The sequence below is a fragment of the Ischnura elegans genome, chromosome 7 (genome assembly GCF_921293095.1).
Source record: "Ischnura elegans chromosome 7, ioIscEleg1.1, whole genome shotgun sequence".
Lineage (NCBI taxonomy): Eukaryota > Metazoa > Arthropoda > Insecta > Odonata > Coenagrionidae > Ischnura > Ischnura elegans.
In genome coordinates this window covers 97,077,404-97,097,673 of record NC_060252.1, presented here as the reverse complement: position 1 = coordinate 97,097,673, position 20,270 = coordinate 97,077,404, and the positions used below count along the sequence as shown (strand labels likewise).

Genomic DNA, 20,270 nt, shown 5'->3' with positions numbered 1-20,270 from the left:
ATGAAGTTGCTTTCAGTAGGTGTTGTTGCCATAGTTATAACCAGGTGCCCATGTGTGTTATCCTCTAGTTAAAGCATATAACGGAACAAACTTGTGAGTTAGGAAGAAAAAAATTCAAGTCCATCACAGTTAAGCTAAAAAAAACACAAAAGCATCCAAAATAACAAAAAGAATTTTTAACTTGAACCACGTGCAACAAATAATGCAAAAAAGTAACTTTCCCTCTCATAAGACATATACTTACTATTTATAACTAAAGTAACGGTAGTTTTATCAGTTATGTTTCCTCTCTCTGCAATGCAAGTATAAATTCCTGATGAATGAACTACAGGATACCTAATGATAAAACCTTCTTTTGGATCATAGCTAAGTCCTGTATCACTAAGCTCAATCTGTAAAAACAGGTTAAAAATGTTAAAAAAAATATGAAGCAAGGAGTACAACATAATAAAAATGGTTAAACTATATAAGTACAGCTATTAACGGTGTTACAGTGGCTACTCAGTCTACTAGCTTGGTAGTGTGAGGTGTCATTTTAGTGCTTCACCGGCTCTCAACCTATTCCATTGAAAATAAATTTCACCTGTATGTACATTCCTATAGACTGATTATTTAGTGATGAATATGAAATCAGGAAAACATGTGTATCTACTGTTTGAGCTGTAAATATTAACACTTGAGTTTGGGTTCAAATAATTTAATGACCAAAAAGTATGGAGGGAAGTATCATGCCACAATTTTTCGTATTCATGTCCACATTGTATAGCCCTAAATTTTTACTCAGTATTTTTTCTTAAGGCCTTAGTGTAAAATATGTACTGGATGGATTTTGAGAAAATTGCTTGCTTGGACTGCTTACAACTTTAAAGTACTTAGCTCTTTTTTGCTACCTTTTACGCCACCTCTGTTAATGTAGATATCTTATTTACGGTATACTATGGTGCTTTTTATTCCCTGATGTAGTAAAAACATAATTTTTTGGGGCTCATCACCTCACGCATCCAAAATATTTACAATACAAAAAAGGGCAATTAGAATTATATTAAAAAAACCTTATGATGCTCCCTCTAGCCCCATCTTTAAAACTTTGAAGATCCTCCCATTACCATGCGTCCATTTATTATCTCTGCTAATATTTATGTGTAAAAATCTGGACATGTTTGAAATTAACTCCAGTTTTCATAATTATGAAACCAGAAATAGGCAAAGCCTTCACTATAATACAGTGAGGACAAATAGAACTAAATTAAGTCCTAGAGAAATGGGACTCCGAACATACAATAAACCCCCGCACCATTTAAAAAATCAATGTGAGTCATTGGTATCTTTTAAAAAGAAGTTGAAGGCATTCCTGCTTGAAAAGAATTATTATTCTGTTACGGAATACTTGACGGACTCCACAATCTAGTGCTTCATTATCATGTTTTGAAAACATATTAAACGTGAAAATACATACTTGTACATAACATTTCAACTATATGTTTCTAATCTACTAAATTGTATGAACCTCCTTCTCCCTTTTTTTTTTGACGTGTCTTATATCTTATTGTAGATCCTTGGACAAATAAAAATTATTATTATTATAAATTATTAAGTATTTTTTTATCACAATCCAAGTTAGGCGATCTTTATATGGATGTAAATTTGGCTCTGATTAGGCCTTAAATCTATAGAATGGAAAAATATTTTATTTTATGTAAGGCTACATTGTGCATAAAGACTGGTGCATTTCACAAAGATACTATGGAAGTACCTATTTCAAATCATATTATTTTCTTGATCATTTTTGTCATGTGATCATGGGCGTAGCCTGGGAGTTCTATTGGGTTGGGTCGGGGGGCATGTAACCACGCCATGATCATCCATATTCTAGGTGTCTGGGGTGTACCCCTGATTTAATAGTGTGTACATATTTCTTCCCAGAATATTTTTTCAAATTTAACCTTCTCAGAACTTAAATCAAGCCTAATTTCTGATGATATTTTTTCTTATTACAGAAATTATTGACTTTTCAATTGGTCAAATTTTTCTGGGGGTCCATGAACTAGTTTACATATTTTGAAGGACAGCTTTCCTTCGGGGTAGGATGGGGGGACAGGCCCACCCAGGAATCCTCCTCAGTGGTGCAGCAAGGGGGATTCTGGACCCCCCAAAATATAAAAATAGAATGATTTGCTTCATGAAAGAAAACAAAATATTGAAAAATCAGGAATTTACAAAGATTTGCCGTATTCCTAAGAATATATTCCCCCCCCTAGAGGCTTGAGTTTCGGGAAAAAATTAAAAAAATGGGTTTGAATATAGTCCCCCCCTTAACTTTTATCACTGGCATTTTTGGAAAAAAAGAGGGACTATATTCAGGCATATACGGTATTTGAAAAATGAATTTTTTTAAATTATGAAAGGTGACAAAATTAGATTAAAACCCTCTACTGTTTTACAACTACATATTTCCCCTCCCCTCTCCCCCATTTTGGACCTTCGCGAATGAAATTCCTGGCTACCACATTGCCCCTTCTAGCCACTCCCACAGAGCAGAAATACGTCTCGGATAAGTCTCTGAGACATCTCGAATATCACATGTTACGCCTCAGAGACATTCTGGGAGCTTCAGAGACATCTCTGAGACTTCTCTGAGATGTCACTATGTCCAAAAAAATGGTCTCTGAGATGTCTCATGAGACTTTGTACTATGGTATGCTTTAAATTTAGACAAAATTATAATTAAATGCAAATTATACAGTTATGGCCTACTTCTCTCGATCATTTTTTGCGACAAATTTTGTAGTGGATGACCTTTTGAAAATAAGAAACCCATACTAAAAGTTGTGATTTTAATAATCAAAACTGCAGAATTGCATCGAAAAATATATATGGAAGGCATTGATGGCATTTAAATACGTTTTTTTTTAATTCCTGAACGTCTCACGAATACATTTCAGAGACATCTCTGAGACATACCCGATATTCGAGACTTCCGAAACCTTAGTGAGACAGGCGACATGCGTCTCTGAGAGGTTCGTTTGCTATGTGGGACTGCCACTCTGTGCCCATGGCAATGATGTCCAAAATATTCACATATTTAAACCATTGATTAGTATTATTTCAGAGCAAAGTGAATGGGCCACTATTGTTGGTCAATGATAAATAAGCCTCTCCATGTTGCCTTGTTTCACAGATTGCAGTCGCCTCTGACCTGCTGTGGTGATGGCTATTTAAGATGTGACATGAATTGGAAAGCTTGAAATTCACTACTTAATTATTATTTACCTTGGAGAATGGCTTACTGGAAATGGAAACTGTGGAAAATAAGCTTAAATCAAGCTGGACATGCAAGTTACAATGCCAGCAAGAGCAAAAATAAAATAAGAGGCCTCCATTTTGGGATGCCTCTATATTTTTACGGCATGAATTTCCACCTTATTCCATTTAAAGATAAAAGATTTAGCTAATCATAATGTATCAAAAATCTTTATAATTCTGCCTTGCATTGGGAAGACTATGGATGGTTTGTATAGAATGACTGTTTTCCAACTTTCTAAATAAGTTGTGGAATATCAAGTTGATAGTCAGATTGTAGAAAATCTTGAAAGCCTCTTAGTAAAAATATCAAAATTCTTTTCCAATCAAACTTTAACCTAAAGTGATAATAAATAAGAAAAATTATGGCATGATTAGTTTGTATTTTTATCCTTTTGTTATTTCATTATTTTTATCCATACCCATAGTGTCAATAATTCCTTCTCAAAAATTACTTTTTTCATGATTTCTCCTTTTATTGTGTTAGGCCCTTAATCCTTTTCTGGGGAGTCATCTCCGGAATGTGTCACACATGCATGCGTCTTTGCCGGATGAGGGGAAAACATGTATGTGGCTTACAGAATACCTACGTAGCACTCTTAAGTGAAAGCTCATATTCCTCACATCTTCATCTCTCACACCCCTGCATTCATAAAATCCCCCATCATACATGTTCACTGAATTAAATATGAACCCTTTTTTAGGGTCATATGACATAATATCATCTTTGTATGGTACCTATAAAAATGAACACAATTGTAAATATTAGAGTTGATTCAGTGGGGCAAAAATATTTACAGGACTTATTGTTTTCTGATGGCTTAGGAATTTCTAATGAACTATCTACATGATGTGGATAATGGAACAAAGAATGTGCGTACTAAAAAAAAAATAAGCGGGATAATGATCATCATAATTTGGAAAATATGTACACCAATTTATTACTATTTACAAATCTTTTTCCTTCCTCATAAAATCACTATGTGAGAAACATCCATAGTTTTTGGCCATTTATAAATACATACATGAAGTTTCATTGTGGCAGTGTTTGAATTGTTGAAGAATATTCTGCTTTTAACTACATCTAAATGCTGCGTCCAAAGCTGCATCAAAGAGCATGTTGCAATTCGTGTTTGGGCTGAAAATATTTTACTGTATATACTAAAAATATTGAGATGCGGCTTGGTCGTGGGATTTGATTACTGCTTAGCATTGCATAGAGTCCTTCTTTTGAATAAAAAATGAATTCTTCTACCTATTCATTTGGTAGTGAATCTCTTCTATTATAATTGCTGTTAGACCTGGAAGTATAGTGCGATTCTAAGATGACGGCCTCTCTGTAACTCACAAAGCTAGCTAAGCCTATCATGTAGCCTCCAAGTTCCTAGTGGCCCCCAATGTATTTCATGTTAAAGTTGTGTAATACTCTTTGTTTGATCATAGCATCTGAATGAATGTGATGAATTTGGTGATACAATGCATTTAATTCAGTTCACAAGCTAAATCTTTTTGATGTTGATCCCTGTGCTTGCCACACACATGCAGTGTTGCCACATGGAGTGATCGGAAATAACATCTCTCTTTCCTTTTTCTGTCAGAGAATGCAAGAAATGTATTGCTGTACATTTTCTGTGATTTTGCTGTAGCCTCTTCTCTTGGCTCCCCCGTTGAACCTTGTTGGGGCGCAATTCAAAGATTTCAACATCGGAGTCTATGCCAATTTCAGGGTAGATGATGGCATCATCAACAAAAAAAACTTATTTTACTGTTAATCCAATGCCCCATCTGATCAACTTACTCAATTTACTTGAAACATTTTCTGAAACATATCCTTGAGGGCAAGAATATGACCGGGCTCTAAATTGTAGCAGATTTTTTCTTAGTCCCTCTGTACTGTCTTGGATTAAGTTATTTCCTTTTAGCTGAGGAGATTAGGGGAGTGGCATCCCTTATCATGGAGAATGAGGAAAGCAGCAACACTATTGACTAACTAGATACTACAAAGGGGATGATGTTCGGCAACTCTATAAAAGGTTCGATTAAATTGATAAATATTCTTAAAACTGATAGATGCAATTACTGAGGAATATGGGAAATAACCCCGTGAGAGCCTACAGCTGTTTTAACCAAAGAGTGAGGAAGTGTCTGCCTTATACTCTGCTGCTCCTCTTTGCTTCCATTGTGCATCAAAGGTCGATGGCTTTGTCATGAAATATGCCTTGCCACTTAATAATTAATAAATATATAATTTATTTATTTAATAAATTAATAAATAATTTAATTGGCTCCTAATGAATTTTAACCTGGAATGGTGAGAACATGGGTCTAACTGAACCTGGGAATATTGATTATTTGAAGTGGTATTCTAATTTTCATTGGGCACCCTTTGCTAAGGGCTGAACAGATGATGTCTGTAGAAATAGGTTTAGTTTATACTGAGTCAAGCAAGGTTTGAGTGTTAGGTGTTGTATGATAGGAAAGTAAGTGGATGAATTGTATTTTTGTGTTTGTATATGTAGTAATTTCATAGAGTGATTGGATCTTCCATTTCCTCAATTTATCTAACAAGCAAAGTAATTGATGTACCAATTAGGTGAGATTTGCGTGGAAAGTTTAAACATGTACCTTACAACTGCTCCAATGTATGACAGGTTATGAATAATTGAAGAATTCAATGAGTGCAAGTCTGACCACAGAACTGAGTTTCTTTAACACTGCCATTGATGGGTTCAACACTGAATTTGATGGATCGCAGTACAGTGGCAGAAAAATTTAATGCAAAGCTCATTGGCACCTGAAAGCTGCCAGCTCAGGAACTCCTTGAAGACATCTGACTTCCAAAATTTTGTCCTCATAATCCTCTCATTCAACTGGGAATTTTAAAAACAATATTCCCCTTATATGTACTGGGGAATTAAATCATATCCCTCATATTATGACAATGCATTAAAGATTATGAACTGCGAATTCTTCCCCATGTTCACCAAAGTATGCTTTACCCAGGTCTGGCTGAGAATAGAGTTTACACTCATCGGAGCATCTGTGAACAGAGCCGACGTGTTGGGAATTGGAACTGCTTAAGGGCACAATCAATGATGATTTCATGCTGCACAATCACTGTGGAAATATTTCTGATCTTTAAACTTTGAAAAACCTAGCATGAGGTCCGGAGGATGTCGCATAGTATTGAATTCTTACGCACTCATTTATTTGTTGAAATTCAACTCCTATCTTGCATAACCATTTTGGGCAGTCATCCGCCACTGAGATTTGATCCGAAGAACCTCTGGTTTGTTGGATGATGCTTTACCCACTACATCGCTGGAACGATTGTGCCCTTAAGCAGTTTCAATACCCTATACGTCAGCCATGTTCACAGATGTCCAACAAATGTAAACTCCATTGTTGATGAGACGTGAGCAAAGCATACTGCGGAGAACATGGGGAAGAATTCACAGACCGCAGTCCTTAACGCATTGTCATAATACAATGGATGTGATTTATTTCCCCGGTATAAGTGGAATAAGGTTTTTAAAATTCCTGATTGTATGTGAGGATTGCGAGGACAAAATTTTATAAGACAGGCATCTTCAAGTAGTTCCTGAGCTGGCTGCTTTCAGACTCCAATGAGTGTTGTGTTAATTTTTTCCACCACTGCGTAATGAATATGTGAAAATGACTTGAGCTGGAGTAGGTTGTATGATATTTGGGTTAATTGTGACTGAAAGATTGCAAAGTCTGGGTTACCTTTATGTTCTAGCTCTGAGTATTTTTAGAGTTAGTGGTTTATAATGAGCTCAATTTGATTGTCATCTATTATTTCTTGGACTGGGACTTTCACCTATTCAAAGGAAAATTTCATGGACATAGAATGTGGAATTGAATAGAATGCTTGAAATGAATTATTGGAATGGATTGCATGCTTGGAATTTTACTGTCTGAAATGTCATTTATACTAATGAAATCTGTAACTTAAAGGATTAAAATCTATTCATAACTTCTGAAATTATGATGAATGTGTCACATATGCATCACTGTTGCGTCAAGATTGAATGCAGAGCTAAGATATACACCTACGGAAGACACTCCAGTTAAACGTTTTGCTCTGCTTTTTTTGACCTCTCACACCCCAGCATTCGTAATATCCAGCATCTTTTTTTCTCACTGACTCGAATACATATCCTCTATGAGGATCAAATGTTATAAAATCACTTTCATACGGTACCTAAAAATGAACACAATTCAATTAGATTTTGTGCAAACAATTTGGCAACATGTTGCAAAAACATTCCAGTTGGTCAATGGTTGAATCCTTATTCAGAATCAGGGTTCCTTGTCATTATAACTATGGAACTAAAACAGTATTAATGAAAAAAAGGACAGTTAAAAAACACAAAATTTGGGAAATGAAGACGTAGATTAAGGGCAACATTAAATAATGTTTTGCTAATGTTATATTTTATAACCCTACTGATGCAATGTGATCTCAGAGGGACTACAAATTAGTAAAATTCTGAAAATTGGAGGTCTTATATTATTTGTTCCCTTTATGTTTGTGGTTGAGCTTTCGTGCGAGACACTCTCGGAGGGCTTCGCTGATGGGAGAGGGGTATTACCGAGATAGAGAGCGAGAACAAACTTAACGTACCAAATGTACATAGCCGCCCTAGTTTGTCACTGAAAACTGTCGCTGAAATTTGTCACGATGAGTGGTGGCCAAAGATACAGTAAAACCTCTTTACATCGTAATGGAGGGGACCAAAATTTGGGCCAATTTGATGCATGTAGGTTCACTATAGAGAGGTTTCAGTGATAGGCACTATTTTTTCATATCATTCGGAAATGAAAGGCAGTACTGTCTTTTAAACCATAATATTTATGCGTTTAAGCAAACATGCATGCATTAGTGAACACATTTATTATTTAATAATTACAGAAAGCAAGCGCTATCACACAATTTTTACCATGATTCGAGAGAAAACGATGTGATCTCTCTTAATTCAACAGTCACTTAAAATAATTAGGATAATTGAATACCTTTTTTCTAATTTACTTTTAGGTATGCTCTCATATGGAACAAAATGGCCACAACTAATGATTAACGTGAAAATTACAGCGTATTAAAGGTGTATAAGAAAAGAAAATAAGGGTGAAGCATTTATTGCTGAAAATATCATTCCATGTTTGTAATCGCAGCTGCATGAATGGTCTCTAGTTGTCTTGGTATGATTTGCAGAGGTAGTTAGGATGTCTCGGAGGTATGATATGGTATTATAAGTGGAGGTTTCATGAGATAAAGAGGTCACTACAAAGAGGTTTGCCTATTAAATTTACATGTAAATCTGATGGGACCATAGGGGTGGTATGAAGTATGGAGGTTTACAATGTAGAGAGGTTTTACTGTATTTTGTTTCCAGTGCCGAGACAATATAGGTACCTACTCATTTGGAAGGTATTGAGGATAATCCCTTTACAGAAGCACATGAAATTGTCATCTACCATGCTGAATGCGGCACTGTTGGTAAAATGCTTACTTAAAGACATTCAAGGAGAACACGTTACAGTCCGGCCGCCGGGAGTTGTCCGATGACAGCTAGAAGGAGTAGGGGGCAAGGTTGCCAGGTAAGAAATGGAAACGCCCACACAACACGTAAACAAAAGGGTTCCCTTAAGAGAGGAACCAGAAGGGACGACGAGCGTGAAGGACCCAAAGGAAGATTCCTTTGTTTTGGCGATTTGCAGAAAGGGCTTGTTTTGGTGGCTCAGGCTTGTTTCAGTGCTTCATATCCATGAGACAACGTTGTATGACTGGGCGAGGGTATGAGGTGCGTTTGGGGGACAGCAATTGGCTGCAAACCGTGCAGGCGCAGGGTTCTCCGCCCCTCCTTTTGAACTGTCATCGGACAACTCTCGACGGCCGGACTGTAGGTTTGGTAACACTGCTCTACGAGCAGATTAACGATGTTTACACGACGGCGGTCTGAGAGCGACTGAATTTTCGAAGCTTTAGGCCACGCCTGCTGTCTGCTGATTGGCAAAGGGAAAGTAACGATTCAAGATACTTTCCCTCCCCTCGTCCCCCTTGCTTTAGCCACACCACCTCACCCACAAAGATAAAATGAACAGAGTCTAACTTAGCTCAATCAGTTTACCTGCATGAAATTTGTGTATTCCATATTTTCCCTTTGGTCCATTTGATTAGAAAATATTCTGCCATTGAGATCAGAAGCACATGAGGGACAAACATTGAAGTAAAGGCACTACCTACATTTTTCAAGAATTTAAAACTTTGTGGTGTTCATTCCTATGCCCAGCTACTTTTTAAATTACCATTACGATGCCTCCTCTGCACAAATGCTCAACTACAGGGTAGTTTCCTTCATTAAAGAAAACGAAAGGCATCGATTGCGATTTGTTACCCTCCATTAGTGTATTCATAACATACAAATTATTTGGTTTTAGAAATCCCAGTTTAGATGAATGGCAATGGTAAATTTTAACCACTTTTGAAAAAGGCCAGATTGGCGCCCATGCGATGCCACTCCACGTGACGTCACAGGGACCTAGTTTCTATACGAGTAGATAGGACTTTTACATCATCTGAGATTACCAATGCATGCATGAGGCACTGAGCTCACGGAAACGTCTCTTAATAATCACCTATTAAAACTGCCTATGGTCGAAAAGTTTCCTTTGTTTGATAAGGTATTGATAATCCTTATTTAAGCCAAGCGCTACCTGTTAGCAAGGTACTCTGCCTCCTGCTAGCAGACTGCATCGCAGTGGCACTAATATACTCGCCCCAAGGTCACCTCACACGGTGATAACAGGAACCAGAATGATGTCACACGGGCTTTTCCCTGCATTCATACTTAGCTGTTGCATTTTTGCGCTCTTGAAAATTTTTACTTTTCATATAATCGCGAAAAATAGATAGATATAGACGTAGTCATTTAAATATCTGAAAAAATTAAATTCGTACTCCAGGAGTAATAATCTTTCGATTTAGGCAATTTAAAAATAATAGGAAACCGCCCTATTGCCCACCGAATCAAATCTGCTCATTTAGTACTACTAGGGCTGCTAGATGAGCAGATTTGATTCGGTGGGCAATTGTTGAGCGTTTGTGCATTGTAGGTATCGATTAGTAGCAAAAGTAATTTATTTCAATTTAATGTGATGCCCCTACACCTTTATAATGAAGTTTTCTGGCGTAACGGTGAATCATTGTCAAAGGGATTTGTCCATACAGTAAACTGCGATGCCTTTGAACGAAGACTAATTGAGGGCTATCTGTCATGGATAGATGCATCTGTATAAAGGAGTGACTGTTTGTGAATGCACAATGTATTGTGCTATGAAAGGTGAAATTGTACTTGCATATAATTAGTAAAATGTTGATCTTACCATTTCACCATCTTTGAACAATGTCACATTTACATCTGGAGAAGTAGGCCTGCAAGGTATAATTGCCGGCTCATATTGAGTTTGCATTGCAAACCCTTGCATTGGATCTTCAGTATTGACCAGTAGCTCTTTCGTGTCTGAAATGAGAATATGAAGGAAACATTATTGGAATTATTAAAATGAAAAGCTGGATAAAATTCCCTGAGGTAACAGTAATTTTCTCTTTATTGCTTTGTTTTGTCATATTCTAGCTCCTTCAGGCAATGGCTGATCCAGAGAGGAGCTGGGTAGGACCTGTGGAGTAGCCAGGAATTTTGCTTGGGGGGGGGGTCCAAAACTAGCGGTGAAAAATCTTTTAAAAACAGCATACCAAGTAGAGGGCTTTAGAGTAGTTTTAACACTCTTCATAATCGAAATAACTTCATTTTTTTGAGAAACATTTCGTAAATTCATGATTTTTCAATATTTTTTTCTTCTATTAAGGAAAATAATTGCATTTTTATATTTAAGGGTGGTCCGAACCCCCTACGAACCCTTGCTACGCCACTGGGTAGGACTTGAGGCCCCCTTTTGGTATCCAATTTACACTAGATAAAATGGTTATTTTGTTTCGAGCCCCACTACTGCTGGGAGGTTACCCACAGCCCCCTCCTCTAACTAACTCACTTAGTCCCTATCCTGGATCAGGCGCTGCCTTCAGGTAAAATGTGGAAAATAACTATTCAATGGGATGGTCCACCGATTTTCAAGAGTGGATGGCAATAATGAGTAGTAGGAGGTTACATGTAGGGGAATATGATAGGTACCCAGCTCATATTTTAATTGATAGCATATATAGGTAATATATACTATGATCGGTATATAATACTATGTATATGATACCAGTTAATAGTTTGTATATCTATACTTGATATTTTTTTGAGTTTTTGAGGATTTTTCAACAATTAACATGTATTTGTATGTGATATTAAATTAGACTTATTAAACTATTGAATTTAATTGATCAATTTCCATTTATTTGTTGTCAGTTTTCACGAAAAAGTATGAATGAGACACTCATTACTTAATCTTTATTTTAGACTTCATAGCAATTGGAACTCAAATTTTAGCTGTCAGTGACCAATTCACCGTGGAAGTCGCTCCGTTTTGAAAATTATGTCTCCATACCTTCACGATCATTTATGCAGTCAGTATACTGGTCTACTTTAGGTATATACAAGGAACAGCGGTGAAAGATTATGCTTACTTTTACCAGATTATTGGAAATATTTTATGTTTTTTTAAGCATCACTTATTTAAATTTCATATACAGTAGATTCCGATTAATTGGGACATATCGGGACTTGTGCACTTTGCCCCAATTAGGCGAACTCTCTTGTATATGGGCATAAAAAACTTTAAAAATGTAGAAAGAAGACTAAAGAATGTTTATAATGCAACATAAGTTTGTTAAAGTATTAATTTGATTAATAAATCAGTGATATTTGTTAATTTATTATCATTTTTAAGAATTATAACATTTTTGTTAAAAATATTTTTCACAGTCTCGGGCAACGCTGAATGAATGTCTTTTACTAAGTCATATTGAAGAAAAGTCCTATCCTCTTTCAGATAGTATAACAACAAGAGCTTTCAAAATAGGGTAAGAATAGGACAATTTGTGAAAAATAAGAGTAAATCAGAGGAGGAAAATATAAAAAGTAGTATTCTGAAAACAAAAAATTTTAATTTTGTCACCAGTATAGAGTCTATGTCGCCGACTCATGGCCCAATAAAGCGGCATGCTGTACCAAATAAAAGGAGAATACTCTAGGATATTCTTCTATTGGGTTCTGTTCTTCAAGATCTGCCCCAATTATGCGGCTGCCTCGAGTAACCGGTGGACCCATTAAACGGAATCTACTGTATTTCGATACCTCCACTGGATAAACGCTCAACAATCACCCACCAAATCAAATCTGCTCATCTAAGTAGCCCTTATAATAGATGAGCGGATTTGATTCTGTGGGCGATTGTTGAGCGTTTATCCAGTGGAGGTATCGATTTAGCTGCTAATCAGTGATAAAGTTCATGACAGCAGTGAACCAAAACAATGGACATAGGCCAGCAGTGAGTAAATCTTTCTTCTTGGCCCCCCTACCATCAAGTGCCACAAAGCCCTGTCATGCTGGTTGAGTTTAGGGTGAATTTATCTAATATCTACTCGTATTACTACTTGATTACTGCAGCTGCATGACAGTTTTCATTAATTGCATTTTCCTCACAAACATTAAAGTGAATACTATGGGTTGCCAGTGTGATAAAGTTTTGAATTATTACCTGTTCAGCTTTTAATTATTTCAGCTAATGGGAAAACTAAAATTATTCTCCAGAGAATGTTACTCACCGTTTACATAGACATATATCTTATCTACTTCTTCTACTGCTTCCATGTCATCTGTCTGTTGATAGTGGCAGTAGTAATATCCTGTATCCTCGGGTACGGAATGGTTGACTGACAGATGTGATATGAAAGAATATTCAGCTCCAATATTTCGGGAAAAGTTCACGGAGATTTGTGCCAAATCATCCTGTGAAAAAAATTAGGAGAAATGAAACTCATGAATGTGATAGTGATAATGCTGCCTTCCATGCTGCAATGGTCAGCTATGCTCTTCCAAGATTCAGAATAATAATGAATAGGAATTTGTCTTTAAGTATGCAGTCAGGTACCTAGGGCAGGCATGTAGCCAGGTGCTTTTGTGGTATGGAGTGTGACTATAGCGTTAATTTTTAGGGATGTGCAAATATGTAGTGCTTTTTGATCTTGAATCGAGTTGAAAACTACTCACGAGTATTGAGTCGAGTATGGTTAATTCTGGACCAGGCAATACAACAATGCATGCTCCAACATAATCTCATTTTTCCAATCCCCTTGTAAATTTTCTATTCCGAATACTTAGCCTGATGTGAAAAGGATTAGATAACGAGGAAAGATTATGGTAATTCTATCAGAATTATGATATGGATGCAAATAAATGTGTCATAAACTGTCCCATAAGCACTCTTGAATGAATTAACCTCTTAGTATGTCTACAATTCCAATGATACAGTGAAATGTCTTTGTAACGAAATTCTATGGACTGCCGAGATACGTTCGTTAAACTGAAATTTCGTTATACAGGAGGGAAAATAACTTTGTTATACTGAATATTTCGTTACACTGGCATTCGTTATAAAGACATTTCACTGTATATGTATCTAAACTGCCTGGAAGAGGCCTGAGTAAATGAATTTGCACAATTTTAACAAAGATTATATGCGTAAATGAACCATTATATATTTTATCCTTTAAAATCTCATGCTGAAAAACCAATTGTTCTACATGTTCAGGCAGGAGGTTTTGACTTCTCTATGTTACAGCATTACTACTGGCAGAAATTTCACTACACACTTACGTAGCTGGGCAAGTACTTCCTTGCCAACAATGCAAGATTTGACGACTGCTATAGTGGTTGAATGCTACGTATGCACTATGCAGTAAGGTTGCACTCACAGGCCTAGGCATTAGAACAACTTATCTACTTTCAAAACGATATTATCACATTAATTTCACGATAGCGCCTCTTTTTGGCAGTTTTCTGAACTTACTGGCCTTGACAACATTGTAAGCAAAACTACTCGACTCGACTTTCGTAATGGTACTTCGAAACACTCGACTCAAGTACCAACTACTCGACTCAAATGTACGAGTACTCACACATTCCTAGGAATTTTTTATATTCATTTCCTACTCACCAGAAAATAATACGTCCATTAAATAAGCTGTAAATTTTGTTTGTCGAATGCTGAAATTTATAGTTGCTTGTTGTTACTGACATGGCCATAGTTACAATGACTTGGGCTCAGTCGGCATTTGTTTTCGAAATCCACCTGATTTTTAAAATATAATTGAAAATTTTGTCTGCAGTGGAAGTAGTTAATACTATCCAATTCAGAGAAAATTTTGAATCAAATCTTTATTTCAGCCTACAACTTTTAATGGCTGAGAGATGGACGGAGGAGAGTGCCCTTGGCTTAATTGCTACTTTAGGGAGTTATGGAAGGCACTCACCACGAGGGAAAAAATTTGGGGGGGAGTGGGGAGATTGAACCGCACCCATACCTTCCCCACCCTCCCCTGGCTGCATGCCTGATTAAGGGTGAAGAAATTACCTAGATGAGCTGTAGCCATTTGAAGAAGAATCTCATGCTTTGAAAATTTTACTTGCTTTGAGAATTTTACTTTCCGTCTGATAGTCTGAATCGGACGATCATTTTTCACATCCCTCTTAGTGCTCACTTGGGCAATCGCTTTTCAGGACTATAGAAAAGTGATTGCTCAAGGCAGGGGCGCAGCTAGTAATTAAGCCCACACGGAAAATAGATATCAATCGATATGTATCTATATATTGTCTATTCCCAGCCACTGCAAGGTGTCCAATGGACGTCCATTTGACATCCCGGCATCCATAAGTCTCTTATGGATATCCTTTGGATGCCTATTGGATGCCATTTAAAGGACATCCTGTGATGGTCCCTATTGGGGCATCCATTGGATGTCATTGGAATGACATCCAATTAAGGTCACAACTGGGACCTTATTCTCATCTATGAGTAGATATATATCTAATAGATGCCTATTAGACACCTATTAGATATATCTCTCTCTGTTAGACATCTATTAGATGCACAGGTGACGAGGGGTGGTTTTGGATGCATCGCCGAACGTGCCTTTTAAAACGCGATTCATGAGCTATGGAAGCAATTTAACATTTGATTAAGGATTAAGGGACAATTTTTTTGGTTCCTTACTCGAGCGATGGCGGACTTAAAAAAATTATGCTACACGCCTAGGCTAGGAGGGGTTTTAGATGCAACTAATACAGGGGTGTCTGGGGGTATGGAATACCCCCCAGGGTAAGTGGGAGGTGCGAGGACCAGAATAGAATAGATTTTTAGAATAAATGGTCAGCTTTACGACTTTCCGAGGGATATATTATAAATCATTACACTATTCTGTTAGTAATATTAAAGCAATCAAGTAAAATGGATTCCCCTTAAAAATTTCTCTGTGCTCTCGGCAGGGGATGTTATCCCTCAAAATCCCCTTGCTGTGCCGCTGGCTCGAGGCATCACTTTTTTGAATCAAATGGTCATTATTTACATCACTCTTTCCGTCACTATTCTGTATTATCTTAGCTGGTCGTTCATATTTACCTATGTTGTGCCCATGATCGTCAAACTTTGGACTGCAGTCACTCTATATACGGCCATTTATTCTGATTGGCAGATGTGTGGTTTCAATGATGAAAAAGTGATGGGGACTCCCATCACTGGAGCCATTGAGAAAAACAATTGCGTGAGACAATCACTTCTGAGTGATCGCTGGAGTGAGCACTCGAAAGTGTTGAAAAAAATGATTGTGTGATTCAGGCTTTAATATAGAACCTTAACACTTAAACACATGAAATTTCAAATGTAGAAGGGAATTTATGAATTATTATTTTAAAAACACATTTGATTGATTATCATGCAAATTTTAGTTAGTCATTCAAACATTCTCAAATTGCCAGTACTCACCTTGTAGTACTCCGAGGAGTACAATGGAATGCTCCAGTTAATTGGCCTGTTCCCTTCACACTTCAATTGGATTTTATCACCTGTGTTGAATACCAGTTCCTCTTTATCCGGAATAATTCTTGGGGGCTTGAATTTCACAAAGGCTCGGCCATCTGAAATAATAAAATTGAAAAAATATTGACTCATTCCTTGCTATATCTTAAAATAGGGTGGTTTCCTTCATCAAAGAAAACGAAAGGCATTGATTGCGATTCGTTACCCACCATTAGTGTATTCATAATATACAAATTATTTTGTTTTAGAAATACCGGGTTAGACGAATGGCAATGGTCCATTTTTATCCTCATTTGAAAAGGGCCAGATTGGCGCCCATGCGATGCCACTCCACGTGACGTCACAGGGACCTAGTTTCTATACGAGAAGATAGGAGTTATGCGTCGTCTGAGGTTACCATTGCATGCATGAGGCGCAGAGCTCAGGGAAACATGTCTTAACAATCACTTATTAAAACTGGCTAAGGTCGGAAAGTTTTCCTCGTTTGATAAGTTATTAATAATCCTTATTTAAGCCAAGCGCTACCAGTCAGCAGGGTACTAGGCTAGCCGCTAGCAGCCTGCGTCGTATCACCGCTAAGCCTCGCCTCAAGGTCACCTCGCAGGGCGGGAGGGGGAACCAGAAATACGTCACGCGGAGAGACTTCCCGACATTCATACTTAAGCGTCGCGTTTTCGCGCGCTTGAAAATTTTCACTTTTCATTTAATCGCGAAAAATAGATATCGTCATTTAAAAATCTAAAAGCGTGAAATACGTTCTCCAGGAGTAATAATCTTTCGATTTAGGCAATAAAAAAATAATAGGAAACCACCCTATTCCTTCATACTTCGGACTTGAAAGTAACTCCTTAACAGTGCCAATGTTAGCCATTCATGTATTTGAATTGTGAATGAACCCTAAAAATGACATTTTTTATGATGCTTAAACATTTATGGCATTATGGAGAAATTGTAATGAATGAGAAAGTTGCAAAAATGTTATTTCAAACTTATCTTTTCACATTTTACTGACATTCGTAATTAATGAGAAGAGTGCATACGCAATCATTTGGGTCCAATTTTTTGTATGATTTAGTTTATATTCTAGATGAATTTTAACATTAGAATAAAATTATTTCTAAAATAATTAACCATATTATATGGTTAAATCAGGAAGGAGCTTCTGAGAGGATCGTTTTGTAAGAGTTTAAAGAAAAGGTGAGTGAAGAGTTTGATTTGGAGTGTAGCTCTCTACGGTGCGGAAACGTGGACACTGAGGAAAGAAGACGAGAGAAGATTGGATGCATTCGAGATGTGGGTATGGAGAAGAATGGAGAGGGTGAAATGGACGGAGAGGAGGAGTAACGACGAAGTGTTGGATATGGTGGGTGAGGAGAGGCAGCTTTTAGATGAGATACGGAGGAGACAGAAGGTATGGATGGAGTTAGTGCTTAGCGGGGAAGGGATGTTGAAAAAGGTGTTGGAGGGTAGAATGTTAGGGAAACGAGGGAGGGGAAGGAAAAGAATAGGATTTTTAGATAGATTGAAAGAGATTAGCTGGAAGGAAAGGGAGGCTTCCAGATCACTTCTTGAACACTCCATGGAAACCTACCTTAATCGGTAGAATACTATAATAATAATATGGTTAAATAGTATTGGTCACATAGTGTTGTAATCATAGTGTTGTTTTAAATAATGTTATATTGTTTAATGACATCTCTGAATTTAACTTAAAAACTTGGTTTACTGAAACGGATAGCTCAAACAGGATCATGAAATAGTAAACGTTCCACGAGGATTCTGATTGCAATGGTTCAATCATAAATTCCTCATGCTGAAAATGAAATCAAATAATCATAAAATAAAAATCATGAAAGGGAAGCTCAGTGATCTTTTAGTAAATAAGTGAGTAAAGTTAAATAAAAAATACATTGTAAATCATTTGGATGTCCCTAATTTTTATTCCCAGGCTCATTGATGGGTAAATTTCCCATGTCACAGTGCACATATGATGGTTTCGCGTGTTTTTTTAAAATATATAATTAATTTTTTATTAAAGTTTTGATTTCTGCGTACGATTTCATGAAAAAGAGAATAAGAATGACGTAGTTGTGTCAGCAATGGAACACTTAAAAAAAAGCTGAATGCAATTTTATACAACCTCTTGAGTGATACATAATTAATTGACGTAACTCCGTCGTGTTTTGACTCTTTTTTCATGAAATTCAACGTATAAATGAGAACTGTAATAAAAAATTACAAATTCCGCTTACTAATATGTGATATTTTTTCACAGTGGAGTGCGATTCGTGATTCATTAGAGCAAATGCGTTTGGCGGACCGCATAGGTAATGGTGGGCTCTCCAGTGATACCATAGGCATACCCAGCGGGGGGCAGAGCGGGAGCAAGCGAAAATAAATTTAATTCTAAACAAAAGCTATGAACAAATTTTCCTTTTGAAGAAAAATGATATTTGTATAAGACATGGAACAAAAATAAAAATCATTATTTTTTCAAGCAAATAATTATAAAAACTAATAAACTGCTGTCATAATTTCCTTAAATGTTTGGTTTTATTAACCTTTTCTGTGCAGAAAAGTTGATTCTGGGTACGCCCATGTCTTACCCGCCTGCCCGGTTTGTACAGACTGTAATTAATCCTGAATATTCCCCGTTTCGATCCCAGAAGTTCCCCCCCCCCTCCCCCGATTTTACTGATGAGTGTCCACTTACACTAGAGGCGCGAAAATTTTGCCGCATTCAATGGGTTGACGGTATATGGGAAAATGATAACGCATCATGACGTAACGTTAAGTCCTCAGAAAGATACCAGCTCGAAGATGATGTTTGATCGATTAGTGGCCCAATATTACAGGAAAAGGCCGAATACATAGCCTTGAAAAATAAAATTGACAATTTTAAATGTTCTGGTGGGTGGTTGACTAATTTTAAATCAAGATTCAACATTGTATCTCTGAAGATAAGTGGGGAAGAAGGCTCTGTTAATACTGAAATTACTTATAAGTGACACATCGATAACGATGATATACCTCAAGAATATAGTCCCAGAGATCGCTACAATTTTGATGAAACTGGGCTATTTTTTAATACATTACCTAACGCAACCTTGGGTTTCTAAGGGCAAAGGTGCCATGGGGGGAAAAAGAGTAAAGTGCGTGTTGCTGTGGGGCTGTGCGTCAACCAAACGGGCACGGACTAAATCAAGCCCGTTGTCATAGGGAAATTTGAAAGGCCACGGTGCTTAAAACATGTAAAATTGGAAGCCCTCCCAGTTTTTTACCATGCAAACAAAAACAGCTGGATGACCCGTGAAATTTTCCAGCAAACTATCATGCGTCTACAGAGAAAAATTGCGAGAGAGAATCGAGGGCGATGGCGTTCGCCCATGGTGGCAAGGAAAAGAATTTAACGAACACGATGCACAGGTTACCTCAAGTCAATTATTTGGTCGGTTAAACGGTGTCAGGTCATCAAAATATTCAAGGCGACTAATTTCCTCTAATTTTTGCTTTAATTATCTAGCACTCGTAGGAGTGCGGCGTTAAGTACCGCGTCAGACTACGAATTTGATTCTCTTTCGTGATATTTTGTTCTGGGCGTAATTCCATTCTTTGCAGTGGCGCAGCGAGGGGGGGTTTTGGGGGATAAAACCCAGCTCAGAATTTTTTTTAAGTTAAACCTATTTTACCTAGGTACATTAATATTGCTTATAGAATTTTGTAAGGATTTATAAAATATCCCTCAGAAAGTTATAAAACTCACTATTTATCCTAATTTTTCTCTGGGAGGGCCCCCGCACCTCCCGCTTACTCTGGCGGGTATGCCATAACCCCAGACACAAACGTATTAGTTGCGCAAAAAGCCTCCCTAGCCTTAATTCCTAGCTGCGCCCTGCTTCTTTGTATGC

The 20,270-nt window shown here is 37.1% G+C and overlaps 1 protein-coding gene across 6 annotated transcripts in view; it reads right to left on the bottom strand.

Annotated features, from left to right (window-relative positions):
* The window catches only part of LOC124162915 (vascular endothelial growth factor receptor 1), a 261,857-nt gene that overhangs the window by 39,945 nt on the left and 201,642 nt on the right, over nt 1–20,270 (bottom strand). For 4 of the 6 annotated variants that reach the window (XM_046539649.1, XM_046539645.1, XM_046539650.1 and 1 more), the window contains exons 2-5: nt 16,309–16,460; nt 13,094–13,277; nt 10,708–10,844; nt 245–392 (exon numbers count right to left, since the gene is read on the bottom strand). In XM_046539649.1, the coding sequence (XP_046395605.1) occupies nt 245–392; nt 10,708–10,844; nt 13,094–13,277; nt 16,309–16,460 (621 nt within the window). Of the gene's footprint in view, nt 1–244; nt 393–3,890; nt 4,039–7,377; nt 7,526–10,707; nt 10,845–13,093; nt 13,278–16,308; nt 16,461–20,270 lie in introns of all 6 variants that reach the window. The other 2 variants (XM_046539647.1, XM_046539648.1) reach the window with 2 other exon arrangements.